Source organism: Gobio gobio, assembly GCF_949357685.1.
Source record: "Gobio gobio genome assembly, chromosome: 3".
Taxonomy (NCBI): domain Eukaryota; kingdom Metazoa; phylum Chordata; class Actinopteri; order Cypriniformes; family Gobionidae; genus Gobio; species Gobio gobio.
In genome coordinates, this window is record NC_137099.1 from 44,101,532 (window position 1) to 44,117,654 (window position 16,123).

At 36.0% G+C, this 16,123-nt stretch overlaps 2 protein-coding genes across 2 annotated transcripts; one reads left to right on the top strand and one right to left on the bottom strand.

Moving 5' to 3' along the window:
* Positions 1-456: 456 nt before the first annotated feature.
* On the top strand, positions 457-3,115 carry tmem109 (transmembrane protein 109). Its single transcript, XM_079813121.1, has 3 exons — positions 457-954; positions 1,634-1,736; positions 1,817-3,115. Exons 1-3 carry the CDS (start codon positions 757-759, stop codon positions 2,170-2,172), a joined length of 657 nt encoding a protein of 218 aa, XP_079669247.1. The 5' UTR covers positions 457-756; the 3' UTR covers positions 2,173-3,115.
* An 812-nt stretch (positions 3,116-3,927) lies between these two features.
* On the bottom strand, positions 3,928-15,899 carry LOC307124098 (uncharacterized protein). Its single transcript, XM_079813116.1, has 9 exons — positions 15,539-15,899; positions 12,330-12,372; positions 11,605-11,901; positions 11,229-11,513; positions 7,842-8,077; positions 7,500-7,598; positions 6,630-6,755; positions 6,414-6,518; positions 3,928-4,950 (listed from the first exon to the last, which is right to left on the bottom strand). The coding sequence occupies exons 2-9, from the start codon at positions 12,370-12,372 to the stop codon at positions 4,840-4,842; spliced, it is 1,302 nt and encodes a 433-aa protein (XP_079669242.1). The 5' UTR covers positions 15,539-15,899; the 3' UTR covers positions 3,928-4,839.
* Positions 15,900-16,123: the final 224 nt, after the last annotated feature.

Consider the following 16,123-nt stretch of genomic DNA (forward strand, 5'->3'; position numbering starts at 1 on the left):
CCAAACCGGCTGTTCGCTGTAGGCTTTGAAAGGGAACTGCTGTTAAATAAAATATCTCGCTTGGCATTGAACTTTGAGCTTTATAATTTTACAGGTATTATTTATGCTCTAACAGCAACATTACACACTAACTAAAGTTTGAAAAATGGGATCACGAAGAACAGGACCTTTAATGTGTGTCATGACGTTGGCTTATAGTGTACACAATAGTCTCTGCTATGTTTTTCACAGTTAAAGGTATGTAGCCTACACTGCTCTGTTATTAAATGTATACGTCTTTTTTTTCTGGCATTCTACAAAAGGCTAAACATGGTTCTGAAAGTTAGTATAATCGTATTTAAGAATGGTCTTTCGCAGTTTTTATAGGCTAAGGGAATACATTTGTGTACCGTTTTTTTTTCCTTCTATGGATGAAGTAGTCTCTAGTCATCAGTAGGCGGCAGGGTTGCTCCGGTTGCTCCTCCTTCCAGGGACGAAAGAGGAAGCAGGCATTTTTGAAACGCTTTATGTGTTAGTTTAGTAAACCTCTAGTTTATTATTGAAGTATAGAACTGGCGTGCGTCCTTTGTAAGATCATTTATCTGACTCTGATATGAAAAAAGCCCATCTTTAACTTTTAGGACAGCTGTTGTCAGTTCAGTTGTTTTCAAGTTGTTTATTTAGCACGTCGTTTGAGAAGAACATTGTCCTCACTCATCTTCACTAATCTTGGGTGCGCCAACGTTGTCTAAGCGTAGCTAAAGTGACCTTTTTAAAATGGGTCGGTGTTTCTATTTTACCACACTCATACTTTCTGTTTCATATCAGTTGATTCCATTGTGTCACTCTTTCGAATGGGACAAGGAATCTAGTCCCTTGCAAAATGTGCGGTCCATCATTACAAGTTTGCCTGAGGAAGCTCACAGTTGCCTGGTCTCTACAGTCGGTGAAAAGAGAGTTAACCTGTCTCTCAAGGTATTGTGGAAAATCGGAGTTTTATAACAAAATGTTCTATATACTAAATACGTTTTTGTATCTATCTATCTATCTATCTATCTATCTATCTATCTATCTATCTATCTATCTATCTATCTATCTATCTATCTATCTATCTATCTATCTATCTAGTTTATACTAAACTTAACAAGTAAAATGAATGTAGGCTATATGGGAAAAAAACAAGTGTGCACGTATTTAATATTTTATTTGAGGGGGTGGGGGAAGCAAGCATTTGACAATTTTTTTTTAATGTTTTAAAAGCAAAACAATCAGTGTAATATTTGGAAACCTTCTGGTGGTTAAAACCAGACATGGTGTTAAATCAGTTTCATAGTTCATGTGATGAAAACCTGGAGTTACTGTGATAAACCACTTGAAGTGTCTGTAAAATGACTTTGACTCCAGCTGATGGAAGTTCAAAGTGGTGAAGAAAAGTGAGGTTAGTTCTGAGAAAAGCAGAAATTGCGTCATTTGCTATATGGTTTGATATTTTGCTAATGCAGTGAAAATCAAATAATTTCTAAGAGTAGCCTAATGTCCAAATACTTTTCAGGGCCACTGAATGTTATTACTACATAATCATGCTTTTTAAATGACTTTGTGCCGTGCTTTGGAAAAAACATTTACACTGTTGTATTTTATTTATGGGCATCAGTTTCTACAAAGCGGTGTGAAGTGGCTGTCCGATGCAGTGGCATCAGTCTTTAACACGGTCATCCAGTATGTTAAGGAAATCTTGGAATCAGCAGGAATTGACGGTAATTGTACAGTAAATCTTTACTTACAATTAATTTAAACCAAAGCACATGCTCACATATACATTTTTCCATTGATCTAGCTAAGATACCTTTCCAAAAAGTTACTCCAGAGGGAGTGATTTTTGTCACTCAATGGGCACTTCTGGCTGTCGTGGCCTACTGGATAATATCCTTCATCCTGCGCTTGGTTGTCGGTGCTGTGAGGCAGGCTCTGTGGCTGCTGAAGGTCACCTTTGCTGTTGGCATGTTTGTATTGATTCTAAGTGACACTGGAGCCTCCGCAGAAACCACAGCAATGAGATTAGCAGGCCTGGCATGTGTTTGTGTCCTGTTAGGAATACGTTCAACATCTGCAAAGACAGATATGCACCTCGAAAACAAAATCAAGATGCTGGAGAGACGACTAAGAGAGATGGAGAAAAGCAAAATGGAATGATATGGAAACCCTCACCAGACCAGATATAACTTGAATTTCCATTTCTCTTTGCCACAGTGGTAAATCCAAGGATAGAATTCAGCGCGTTATTGTGACTTGAAACCCTGCAATACAACTACAAGTGCATTTTGTTTGTCTAAACCTGGAGGGTGCATCAATATTCCAAGAGTTAGTTAAAGATTCTCGAGTAAACTTGTCTTAGTGTCACATAGCACAACTGGATCTGGCATTTAAGAGGTTGAATTGTTGACAAAATACTGAATGTTCAAACACAGGGAAAAGTTCATTTTGCAATGTCTGGGGCTCTTAAGATATAGAGAACAGATAAAATGTATTTACGCTGCATTTACATAATCTTGTTTTTGTTGCTTTGTACATTATTCATGGATATGATGCACAGGGCAACATTACAAAATGTTTTCAATCAGTTCATTATAATACATTTGTTAACAAATCCTGTCCAATAAATTAAATCTCCATGACAATCCACTACATTTTTCAATGACTCGTTTGGAGTGAAAGCCTGAAATGAATCCCTAAATCACAAACTGAAAAATTAGCCTATGTTGAACCAAGTGGAGGTTTTTCTTTCTTTTTTTGTACCTTATTGTATAAATCATCTTCAACTGGGTAAATTAAGTGGAATCTTTCTTGTTATGCTGACTTTATTGAAACCTCTGTAATAAAAAAGAATCTCAATTGCAATGTCTATTTTTGATACAATCCAGGAGATGATAATAAAAAAAAATCCTGAGGATGCTCAATTCTAGCTATGTGCTATGTTCAGAGCTTAGAAATGACATGAATACTTATTATGATAGTCATGTTTATTGTCATTATTCTTCTTATAGTTTAAGGCATAACAATAAAGTAAAATTTTGTTTGCCGACGTGCTATGTATAACAAGGGATATGGCATTGGCAGTTTTCTCTAGATGTCCGACAAAATAAAACAAAAATAAGAACATGTAATATCAATAAACAATATAAACAGTAAGAAATGCAGTCCTGTAGGCAGATATTTATAACAGTATTTTACTTCAGAACAATGGTAGGCCTTTTTACATATTTCCATATCCATAGTGATATGAAGGCCATTTAAATTAAGTTGGTACAACATGAACTCAACTATAAAACATCACCATAACATTTGACGTATATCTTTAAGATTCAAGTATAAATGTTTTGTTGTTTGAGGCATTTATTGTTTCATTCCAGCTAACAGCACTTTGACAAATCCCTAAGCAAATGCAGCTCCTGCCAGGCTATTTGTGGTAGTTGAGAATGAGAAATCCCTAGTCCTGAGAAATCCCAAAAACAGTACATTTGAATACAATACATTTGAATTCACTTGCATGCATAAATAGCAATGTGTACATGTGTTAAATTAATAATTTTGTGTGTGTGTGTGTGTGTGTGTGTGTGTGTGTATATATGTATGTGTATATATATGTATATATGGCTAATTCCTGGGGTTTAAGTAGGTAAAAGTAACATTGTATATTTTAGTTACATAAGGCAGTTTTAGAGTTCATAAGGCTAGTTGTAAAACTATATGCTTCTCAAGAGACGGGTAAGTATGTATGTACAAAACAAAAGTTGGCAAAAATTGAAAGAATGAATAGATATATATGTTGTCAAGAGTACAGAGACACCTGTACAAAAACATGCTAAATGAATGGCTTATTCTATGTAGTTCTACACAAAAGTGTAGAATATGGCCTTAGGCTGACTGTTGGAGAATATGGAATGGTAGCTCAGTGTCTCTCTCTCTCTCTCTCTCTCTCTCTCTCTCTCTCTCTCTCTCTCTCTCTCTCTCTCTCTCTCTCTCTCTCTCTCTCTCTCTCTCACTCATGTCATTTCAAACCTTTATGCATTTATTTCTTCTGTGGAAGCCCAAGATATTTTGAAGAATGATTTTTCTTTTTCAGATTTTCTTTTTTCCCCCCTTTTTTTAAAATAAACTATCCATTTGAAAGTGGGCTTCAGAACATGCCCTAACATGCCTGCCAGTGTTTGTCTATGGATATTGCTTTGCTGCTTCAATATTCACACTTGTCAGCAAAGGGTGTCGTTGGAAGCACATTCAGAAGGTAAATGCTCATAATTTTGTCAGTGTAGTATGAGTATGATATGAAAACATTTTGCTGACAGTATGGAGGTAGCTTTGTAACTGAAATATCTATCATTTTGGTATCATTCAACAGCTTCTTTCCCACTAAAGAACACCAAGAGAGTGACATTAAGAGGTCAGAGAAAATGCACACTTTGGAAGCAGTTTTCCATATGAAAAAAGTGTTAACAGTGATTTTAAAGGTATTTAAATTATAATAACCTTCTGTTGCCCTTAAGCAAGGTTAAGTCTTGAAAGAATGTGTAATGATAAAAATATTAAAGTAGCAGTTTTTAAGCCCGTATAATTTTCCAAACAGAAATTATTATTATTTACAGTGATAATGACCATCACTGACTGATCTGTTTGAGGTAATCAATAAAAAGTTTAAAATTAACATTTTAACCACAGTGTGAACTATGCACTATCACTTCAAAATATGAAACAAATATAAACAGTTCTTTTTAAAGGCTTGGGTTTTGTATGAATCTAATCAACAGCTAAGTGTTTGTTTCCCTTACAGGGACAATTCAGGATTTTCTACAGGAAAAGTATCTACAGGAAGTTGCTGCCAGAAGACTTTCCTTTGTTAATGTCAAACTGGATACTAGAGTCACCGGAGTTAGTGATATCCATGGGAACGCTGGACATAGGAGACTGGTATGACTATGGAAAAAAGAGGGGTAAGAGTGAGATAGTGGGAGAATGAAATTTAATTTTCAGAGCCATTCCACTGAATGGGTAACATTTCGGTCCCCTCGACATTGTATGTATAAATATGCATTATAATTTGCTCTAAAATACATTTTATTATTAAGCAAAGTGTCCTGAATATTAATCTTACTGCTAATTTAAAATATATAATTTAAAACATTAATAAAACTACTGAAAAAATTGCATTTATTACATGTCCCCGCTATCTAAGCCTAAATTTTATCACGAAATATAATCTTTAAAATCTTTTAGAAATCGAATTTTTTGTATTGTTTTGTTAATCCTCCTCTAAAAAACTTGGAACGTGCCACAAGACACATTTTCAACAGGAAGTTGCATCATCTGGATCTTATGCACATACACATATATACACTCAATCCTATTACCCAGAGTTAATTTCTGTTAATACATTTTATAAATTTTTCTAAAAAAACAAAAAAAAAAAGTTAAACCACATTTATCATTATCATTTATACAATTGTTTAATAAATACAATATATATTTTTAATGATAAACTTGAGGCTTCAGTCTTCTTTAAAATAAAATAAATGTATTTTTTCTTTTTTTATTAAAAAACACCTTGCCTTCATATATAGTGATTTTGTTTAGTCCAACCATTTCTTCACTTTCAACTTCACTTCAACACTTTCTTGAGAGGAAAACAAAGGAATTAATTAACATGCTTTTAAACCAATTTTTTATAACTCATTCGTTTACATTATATAAAGCCTTAAAGTTCTGCATAATTAAGGGCGTGGCCACTTTGAGTGACCGGTGGATAGCCATTTATCTGCTGTCTGTTAGTCATCGCCTCTCCTTGGCACCCACATCCCGACTCTTTGCCCATTTTCTGTTATCCGCGAGTGACGCGCTGCCAAGATGGCAATGGCCAGTTCGACCCTACTTTACGCTTCAAACTGCTCTTCAGAATCCTATGGGTGACGTCACGGACACTACGTCCATATTTTTTTTACAGTCTATGTTTTAAACATGCTTTTTAAATGTCACATGAGTTGGTAACAGGACTGAGAAAGCATGCACCCATCTTCTGCTTAGAAACCTTGTAAAAAGTGAAAAAGTTACCTGAGATTGACCAATACACATTTTGAATAGTTAAATATGTGTAGTATTAGATTCAGTGTTGAAAAAAGCAAATGTTACCCATTCGGTGGAATGACTTAAAAATTTTAAATTTGTCACAATGAATGCAGACATTGCAAAAAGGCTGTTACTGAAGGACAGTTTCGGACATTATTTAAATGACATTATTTGAGTATTGGAGACTATTAGAAACAACAGCAAACACTAAAAGATGGCACCAAAATGTTTACTCACATGTAGGAGGGCAAAACAATAAATTTTTCATGTGACCCATTTCATGATTTAGTAGACTGTGAAAAAAGTGTAAGCTTTACCTCAGGCTGAGGTGCGAGAAGTGGTGCGGTTTGAGGCGGTTCATTCATCTTAAACCCTGTGGCTTCAGGCCCAGGAGGAGCGTTGTACATCATTGGCGTATAGTTCTGAGGACACACATATTCACTTGCTAATTTTATATTTAAAAAAACAACAACAGAAAAGTAAACATACAGTATGAAAACAAAAACAAAAATAGCAAAATATTTTGAATGTACCATAGGTGCAGATGGGTTGTACTGGGTGGGTGGGGCATTAAACGGTGGAGGCTGAGCGGGGGGAACTCCAGATCCAAAGTCAGGAGGATAGACAGGGTTTTGAGGCACATACCCAGGATGAAAGCCCTTAAAAAGAGAAGATGCACAAAATGCATTTTTCCAGTTTAAAGTGTACATATAACCATCACTTTAAATAGACATTTCAATAAACTCTCTCTGCTTCATGTTTTTCAGCAAGGAGAGAAGTACATGGTATACCAGTCCACCAGCTAAACCAACAGCAAAGCAGCATAATAAGAATGGAATTCATGTTGGTTTTGCATGTCTATACTGCTCCACCAGTTAAACCAAAACCATTAAACCATGTTCACACACAGAACCTGAGAATTGCGCTATCAAACGTTTCAAAAGTTACTGCTTCCTTAGGATGAACTACTTCCCAGCAAGCAATAGCCGTCATTTCACCGTCTCAGTTAACTATAGACCCGATATAGTCCGGCTATGAGTAACCCACTTCTAACCAAAATAACCTTGAATTTGGTTACATGTCGTTTTTGCCAAAATAACTTGTGAGATATTCCATCGTGTAAGCAAAGTCAACAGTGATTACAAGGTGTTTGGTTTCATTTCTTTGACATGTTCTATGACTAGTCTATAATTGATGACTTGTCTATTATTTGGCTATAGTTAGACTTCTATTAAATTTTCACTGACAGCCCAAATTTTGTCAGGCTGTGTTTGGGCGGTTATTAGACGTCTTTTAAACGCACAATTGCTTGCTGGGTTGTGTTGTAACATGCCTTATTTGTCACTTTGGATAAAAGGACCTTTTAAATGAATAAATGGAAATCTCTGTGTATGTGAACTCACAGGGCTGGGAGAAACAGCAGGTTGTCCGCTCCACTGTGCTGGTGGAGGATAATGACTCTGTCCTTGATCTGGATTAGGCGGATAACCAGCATTGTAGCCCTTTATTCAGAAAACACAAACCATTCATATTAATTGTAATGTACAGCAGCTACAAGAACTAAAATCACTAAATGATCCTCATTTTGCTTGGCATGATCCTGTCACAAATAGTTATTTGAGTTTTATTTGAGTTATAAGACTTTATTGCTGTTATTATTATTATGTGTTTATTTTACAAGAGAGTGTGGGGAATGGACAGGAAAGTACAGGGATAAAGAGAGACCTAATCATCATTTATTTTACCTGGCCAGGGCTTCCAGGGCCTCCAGGACCTACAGGACCTACAGGAACTGCAGGATCAATCACTGTGTTGTACATTGCTACAGTATTGGGGCTGTTGGACTCCACTGTGTGCGTGTTTGATTTGGTGGACTGGCAACATTTGCAGATTCTCTTTCTGCAGCAGAAGCATATTCCACCAGGAATGCCAAGCAGCAGCAGAGCTAAAAGACCCGCTTTAGGGACATGTGCATGTTCATCTACATGCAACATTTGAAGACAAGAAAAATCATCAAAAATAATAGTGGTTACTACTAATGCATGCAACACAAGTCTCTAGAATAAACCTGAAAACCACAGACACGGGTATACATAAAACATTTTTTTTATATCAATATACAGAACCGTTCAAAAGTTTGGGGACATTACATGTAATTTAATGACCCAAAAAAATTTAAAGGGTTAGTTCACCCAAAAATTAAAATTCTGTCATTAATTACTCAGAGGTGCCAACTCTCACGCATTTGAATGGTTTCACACGCTCACACCCCACACCCCTGATTTCTCACGCTGAAGTGTCAACCTGGTCGGTCAAATGCCTGAAAGATGAGTTTATAGATCTACCAGTTACCAGCTACTCGTTATCGACTATGGTAGTTATGCTTTCAGTTTGGGGGTTCAAGATAAATGTGCAAATAAATAGGCTACGGCGGCGTAGTGCGGCCAAATTCTGGAAGCGGTGCGGTGTGACGCTCTGCTCAATCACGGCCCAAGCGAATGCTCCACTCATGAACTGCGCGCTCACCAGTAAAACAACGTTCGCTCAAATCCAGTTCTGACATGAAATTTGCCTGTATTTGTTGTAGCTATTAAATGTAGCTATTTTGTTTAATATTTATGTTTAAATATTAGCCAGTGCTATTTTAAATTTCATCTAGGCTATTATGAAAAGTGCATAGACAAAGTCAAAGACATAGGGTCAGAAATTATTTTTTATTTATTTAAAGTTCATTTTGTTTTGTATAAATTGTAGCCTATCTTAATTTGAATCAGTGTTCACTTTGCAGATGAACTGGAGCGCGTCTCAAATAAACCCAAACTCAGCAGCTAGCCTACTTGCCTCACAGACATGAGAAGTAGGCCTATAGAAAGCTTAAACTAAACAATTCGAAACGAAAATAAATAGTCAAGCAAAGCCACGCGAGCATTCTCGAGTAGATTGGTACGAACGCATCTGAAAAACAGCGGTGCAGAAGGAGCTGATGCAGGGAAAGTGCATGATACAATTTGTCCTAAACATGACACATGTTTTATATTGAGGGCTTCAAAATAACTGGTAAGATATTTAATGTATAGTTTAAAGCAGCTTGCCCTTTCAGATGCTCTGAGAGATAGGCTGACAGATATCTTTACAAATAGCCTACTTGCGGTGTTTGTGGAGAGATGTGGTGCTTTCCTCAGTGCATAACTTACATTTCACATTATATTCTCCATCTGTAAATGTTAGAAAGTCGTGCAAATATGTCCAAGTTCAAATTCAAGCTTCCGTGATCGAGCGCCGCCACCTGCAAATAGCTCAATAATTCTTTAAAATATTTGTTGTTGGACAGTAAATGTGCCATATGTGGAATTTTAAACCCACAAGTAAATATATTTTTATGAAAGTGACCATTATGGGGTAATCAAGTATTCTAATGCTTTTTCAAAATTATTAATTTTGTTTTTGGCCACCGTATAAACCCCCTTTTTGCACAATGTATTGCTTGGCCTACATTACATTCACTGTATTTCAATAGCAACATTGCTTTTAGGACATCAGTGGGCAGGATGTGAAATAAAATTATTAAAATAAGTACAGATTTATTTTTTCCAAATAGAAAAACTTTGCCATTGAAATGACTGGGAAAAAAGTGTCCCAATAACCCTGAAAAAAAATTTTTTGCTTTGTACGGCGACAAAATTTTGGTTGACCCCACCAAATCTCACTCCAAGATTTTTCGAAAAGTTGGCAGCTCTGATTACTTACCCTCATGTCGTTCGACACCCCCTCCGTTCATCTTCGGAACACAAATGAAGATATTTTAGTTGAAATCTGATGGCTCTGAAAGGCCTCCGTTGGCACAATGCACGGTTCACTCTCAAGACCCTTAAAAGACACTAAAGACGTCGTTACAAAGTCCATCTCACTACAGTGGTTCTACAATAACTTTATGAATCGGCGAGAATAGTTTTTGTGCGCAAAAAAAACCCCTAAATAACGACTTATATAGTGATGGCGATTTCAAAACACGGAATCATGAAGCTTCGAAGCGTTATGAATCAGTGAGTCGAATCATGATTCGGATCGCGTGTCAAACCACCAAACTGCTGAAATTTGGCGATCCAAACTGCTGATTTCAATCAGATTTCAAAATATCTAAAATATCTTCATTTGTGTTCCGAAGATCAACGGAGGTCTTACGGGTGTCGAGCGACATGAGGGTAAGTAATTAATGACAGAATTTTCATTTTTGGGTGAACTAACCCTTTAATAAAATGTTTAATAAATATGTTTGTCAAAAAAACAAAACAAAAAACAGCCGTGGATCATTCAGGCACACAGTATTGAGAATCAATGGTTCATAAACTTTTGAATGGGGCAATTTAATAAATTCAGCAATTTTTTTGTCTTATGAAAAGTTCAATTTTTTTATGTAAAATATCTTATTCAGGACAGCACTAAATAAAAAAATAACATGCATTTTGTATGATATCTTTTATGTAGTTAAAATTATTCACATTTTCACAGATTCTGCAAGTAGTTCACATGCTTTTTCTTGCAACTGTATATATACAGTGCATCCAGAAAGTATTCACAGCGCTTCACTTTTTTCCACATTTTGTTATGTTACAGCCATATTCCAAAATGGATTAAATTCATTATTTTCCTCAAAATTCTACAATCAACACTCTATAATCGACAACATGCAAGCACTTTGTTTGAAATCTTTGCAAATTTATCAAAAAAAAAAAACATCACATGTAGTATATCTATATATCTATATATATACTGTATATATGTATGTATATATATATATATATATATGTATATATATGGATGGTTGGATGGATAGTGTGTGCTTACCTACCTATTAAATCATATTTTGATTACATACTTAACACAAATTTGTACCCAGAAGTGAGCTAAACCTGGCAAAAAATGTCCTCATTTGTAAAAATGGCATAAAAATAAAGTAAATGCAAGGTTTATTTTTAATTATAAAAATGCAGATACTTTTCTGGTAAGGTTAAAGTATTTATAACTAGCTGCATATAAAAACAGTGGAAGTCTATGCAATGTGCCTATTTAAATAGCTAAGTAAACCTGTGTGTGAACAAGTTTAAAATATATTGAAGAAAGTATTGACTTACCTACTAGTATCATCGTATTGTTTGAGACAAGTCTGCCTTTATAATCGGTGAGTTCATATCTGCCCAAATCTGACACATTGACATTGAGAACCTGGATAATTCCGTTGGACACTTTAAGCCGGTTAACGTAGTCTGGTTGGGTCTTGCCCACAGGAATGCCATTCTCCACCAGGGTGACAGATGAATAATTGCTGTAAAAGCGAAGTGTGGCATCGTTCTGCTTGAGTCCTTGCAGTGATATTGTCAGTTTTTCACCTGCGACACGCTCAATGATTTCTCTGTTGGCTGGAAAACAAACAACAACAAAAAAACAGTGAGGATATGTGGACTGTCACAGAGATATTATTCTGAGATGGAGGTTTAAATCACTACTCACTAGTGACCTTCACTGTGTAACTGGAGATGGTTGAACTAAAGTGATTGAGCAGGGTGTAGGTTCCCTCATCATCAAACGTAACATGATTTATTCTGAAAGTCCAGCCCTCACCAGCGCTGCTCACTTGGCCTTTACTGGGTTTACTGGGCCAGACAGAGATCATTTTATGTTCCCATACAGTAAACTGGTCTCTCTCATCAGCAGAAACAAACACCAACTTCGCTGTCCTTTCCGGAAGATCCAGTATCAACTGACGGCCGTGGATTATCTGCCTCCGAGACATTGCAGAGACTGGCACTGAGGGAGACAATTTTTGTTTTGTTGTTTCACATTCTAGAGATGTTGTTTAGAATTGCAAGATAAGAGTTCTTCAGAATCAGAACCAGAAAGCTTTATTGCCAAGTACATTTTTACACATACAAGGAATTTGTTTTGGTGTTGTGCAAGTCACACCGAGTCGCCATTTGCGGCGGCTCTTGAGTTGGAAAGAAAAATACAGCGTAACATGAGGAGAGGTGAGGAGAGGAGAGAAAAAAACAAACCCCAGACTATGCTCCTTTAGAACTGCTGGGCAATTAGAATGGTACAGATTTTTTTTGTATTGTCTTATGTGTCAATACATGACATGATTCAACTTGTGATTCTAAAGAATTGTACATTAGATGTCCTTGCAGAAGCATCTTCAATAAGGTTGTTTAGTGTGTAAGAAGCTAATGTTGTCATACCTGCACAAATAGCAGCTGCAAGGAGGGTCCAAACGCTCAGCATCTGTTTGAGAAATGATCTATTAATATTGCAGATAGCTTTTGAAAACACGATACATTAAAAAATGTACCTTATTGTTTTAACCAGAGTTCTAGAAACAAGCATACTGTCTTAAACTAGTTAAAGGTATAGTTCACCCAAAAATGAAAATTATCCAGGGGGTTAAAAAAAAAGCCTTCTGAAGCAAAGCGATGCGTTTGTGTAAGAAAAAGATCCATATTTCAAACTTTATAAAGTCAAATATCTAGCTTCCGCCAGACCGCCTTCCGTATTCTACTTAAGAAGAAAGTGTAACGCCTCTCGCAGTTCAAGACGCTTACGCTATGTCCAATGTCATACGTCGCGCCAGTTAGCTGGAGTTAAATATGGATATTTTTCTTACACAAATGTATTTCTTCGCTTCAAGAGGTCTATTAACCACCTAGAGCCGTGTGGATTACTTTTATAATGGATAGATGCACTTTTTGGTCTTCAAATTTTGGGCTGCCATTCAATAAAGCTTGGATTAGCCAGGACATTTTTTAATATAACTCCAATTGTATTCGTCTGAAAGAAGAATGTCATATACACCTAGGATAGGAGGGTGAGTAAAACATGGGGTAATTTTCATTTTTGGGTGAACTATCCCTTTAAGCTGCATATGCCCATTAAACATAAATTATCAACATGATCGAAACTTTGCTGAAAAACTTGTTGTACACAATCCTCTACATGCCTTCTGCCCTCTCTTAATGATAGTTTATAGCTTTTAGAAAGTAAAAATCTGTATAGTATAATTGAAAAAATACATTTATACATATACGCTGCCGTGCAAAAGTTTTTGATCAGTAATATTTTTTAATGTTTTTAGAAGTCTCTTATGTTCACCAAGGCTGCATTTATTTTATTTAAAAATAAAAATAAAAACAGCAATATTGTGAAATATTATTAAAATGTATAATATAGCTGTTTTCTATTTTAATATAATTTGATGTAAATGTAATTTATTTGACATAAAAATGTAATTTATTTATAAAGTAAAGTTCGGCTGGAACTTTACTTTATAAAGTTTTAAATATGGATATTTTTCTTACACAAATGCATCGATTCGCTTCAGAAGGCCTTTATTAACACCCCAGAGCCGCGTGGAGCACGTTATTTGACAGCAACAGTCACTGCCATTATAAAGCTTGGATAAGCCAGGACTTTAATATAACTCCAATTTTAATCGTCTGAAAGAAGAATGTCATATAGAGTAAATCATGGGCTAATTTTCATTTTTGGGTGAACTATCCCTTTCAGGTCATGGAACATTTTCAAAGTTAATCTTTAATAAATCTTCAATGATTTTATAAAGTAAATGTAAAAAGAACATTTAAATTGTTATTAACATTTCAAGATGCATGTACTGGATTGTACATTTTTTGAAAAATCTTGTTAAAATGTATGAAATTTGATACAGCAAGCATTTGAAGAACAGTTATTTCTCTCTCGATCATCATTGTATAACATTGCATTATGTTTTGCCCCACCCCACAGTTAAAACTACAGCATTTAAAAAACAGGGTAGGCTAAGTCAAATTTAAGACCTTTTTAAGACCATTATGAATTAAATTTAAGACCTATATCACGAAATAAAATAAAAAATTACAAAGGAAATGCAGTATCACAAATTACTTGCAAAGCAAATTAATTTATTCAAATTGATCAAAGTATTAGTAAACTTGCACTTCCTCATAGTTCAATCCCACCAGGATTATATTCGTTTTTCATTTTTTCATTATTAGGATGCCACATTTACCATATAATTATGTTAGATGCACAATAGTCACACATGGCAATAAAACAAACAAAATGCATGGATATTGTTTGGTATTACAAAAAAGGGTGGTCCAGTGGTTTGCTATCTAGCTTTAATAACATGATCGCTTAGGGTGGGAATTGAAATATGACCAAAATCCACTACTGACACACGTCCCAAACTTTTTTACACACGACATAACCGCCTATATTGACATAGGCATAATAATGCGTGTATTTGACCGTTCAAGGGCATTAAGCCTAGAAATAGACACATATGCATACCATGTGTACTCGCGCGAGCGCTGACAGGCGGCAAACACAAGCACAGAATCCGAAGCCAGTCTGACACATCGGTCAGTGTGTCATAAACGAACCGAGTTCGTGGTTTACATCGCTTTTATTAACTCTTTTTTTAGAGCTATCATGCATTTCATACTTTTATTTGGTCATTATGCGAGATGACAGGTGAGAAAGATTTGCCTTCGCTTTCACGATCGCGTGACTGGAGCTGATTCATTCAGCTAATAAAATCCGTTTTATGTGTCTGTGGTACAATCCGAAAAAGACACGTGCCAAATACACGAAAGCTGATTGGCTGCATTATACGATGCATGTTGGTCTCATTAGTAGTTGAACTACCCTGGAATACACACACACACACACACACACACACAGAAGCATTGCGGAAGCATTTCAATGAGCAATGATACCGTTATATGGACGTAGGAAGACCTGTTTAAAATTAATTCAGACCTAGAACATTACATCAGAATTTCATCATATAAATAACATCTGTACCAAATTGAGTGCATTCCTCTTCAAGTTATATACATTAACTCCACCCACAGTTCCCCTGTAACACGTTCTTTATGTGATTTTGAGGAAACGTTACAATTTATACGGTGTATATTAATAAAAATGCCTGGACAGAGTAAAAAGGGTTTTAATTTAGTGCACAAGATTTGGCCTCGCCCACATAAATGGCTGCTATAATTATCTGCTTTCTTTGAAGGGCGTTAGATTAAATGATTGGACCAGGTCCTCGATCACATCCGAATCCAGTTACGCGCCAATTCACGAAATAGTTAAGATTCAATTATATCGAGTAACCTAATAAATTAAACATTTAGGTGTCACATCGAGTAAGAGAAGCAAATGTAGATGCAAATTTGTCTGTATCCGATTGTACGATTTTGGTTTCACCAGAAACAAATGCTTCGAATCAAATATCAATCAAAAGCAGCAGAAGTATCTTATGCGCCTGGTAGGGAAAAAAAAAAAACGACTTCGTATAAAATAAGCATTCGCGTAATGTTTGCGTTAGATTAGTTACGAAATTGTAATGATATAGTCTAGTCTACTCGGAAAGAGATCAAAGCGTACTCACAATTTCGTCAGTATGATGGATGTTTTAGGTGTAAATGTCGGATTTAACCGTGTCCAAGGCTGGAAATTGTGTTGGTAGGTGTGTCCTGTCGGGTAGTTTAACCAGTTTAACTCAGCCCCTCTTCTGCTCCGTGGTCGTGCATGCAAATCGCTCCGGGCACATTCCTGCTCTTTTGTCAAGATGTAGACGATTGATGCTTTTGTGAGGATTGGTGTGCGTGGGTTTTGGATGTGAAGCTAATATGAATGAAGGAAATGTCAATTATGGCAAGAGTAGCATGCTTTTGAGAAATATAATCCGTTTAGCTTTAACGTCGGAGTGCCGAACCCAACCCTTTTGTTCTCTATTTGTGTGGTGTGTGGTATTGAATAGCTTCCGTTTCTATACTGTGTTTGAATGTTTAAACACCTGCCACAGCAGTCTAGTTCTCCCCGCCACCATGTTTAAGGCTTATGATACGCCCATCTCGGGAATTGGGGTATCAAAATTATTTCCGAACTTCCCAGTGGTAAACACGACATCAGAGGGCGTTCATGTGCAATTTTTACCTAGGAAACTCGTATTTACGATAATTCCGATAGCACG

Coding starts and splice junctions, on each gene's coding strand:
- tmem109 (XM_079813121.1), top strand. CDS start 757: ATGGGTCGGTGTTTCTATTTTACCACACTCATACTTTCTGTTTCATAT. Junction 955..1,633: donor GAGTTAACCTGTCTCTCAAG/GTATTGTGGAAA, acceptor TATGGGCATCAG/TTTCTACAAAGCGGTGTGAA. Junction 1,737..1,816: donor GGAATCAGCAGGAATTGACG/GTAATTGTACAG, acceptor CCATTGATCTAG/CTAAGATACCTTTCCAAAAA.
- LOC307124098 (XM_079813116.1), bottom strand. CDS start 12,372: ATGCTGAGCGTTTGGACCCTCCTTGCAGCTGCTATTTGTGCAG. Junction 11,902..12,329: donor TGCAGCTGCTATTTGTGCAG/GTATGACAACAT, acceptor TGTCTCCCTCAG/TGCCAGTCTCTGCAATGTCT. Junction 8,078..11,228: donor CAATACGATGATACTAGTAG/GTAAGTCAATAC, acceptor TGTTGCATGTAG/ATGAACATGCACATGTCCCT.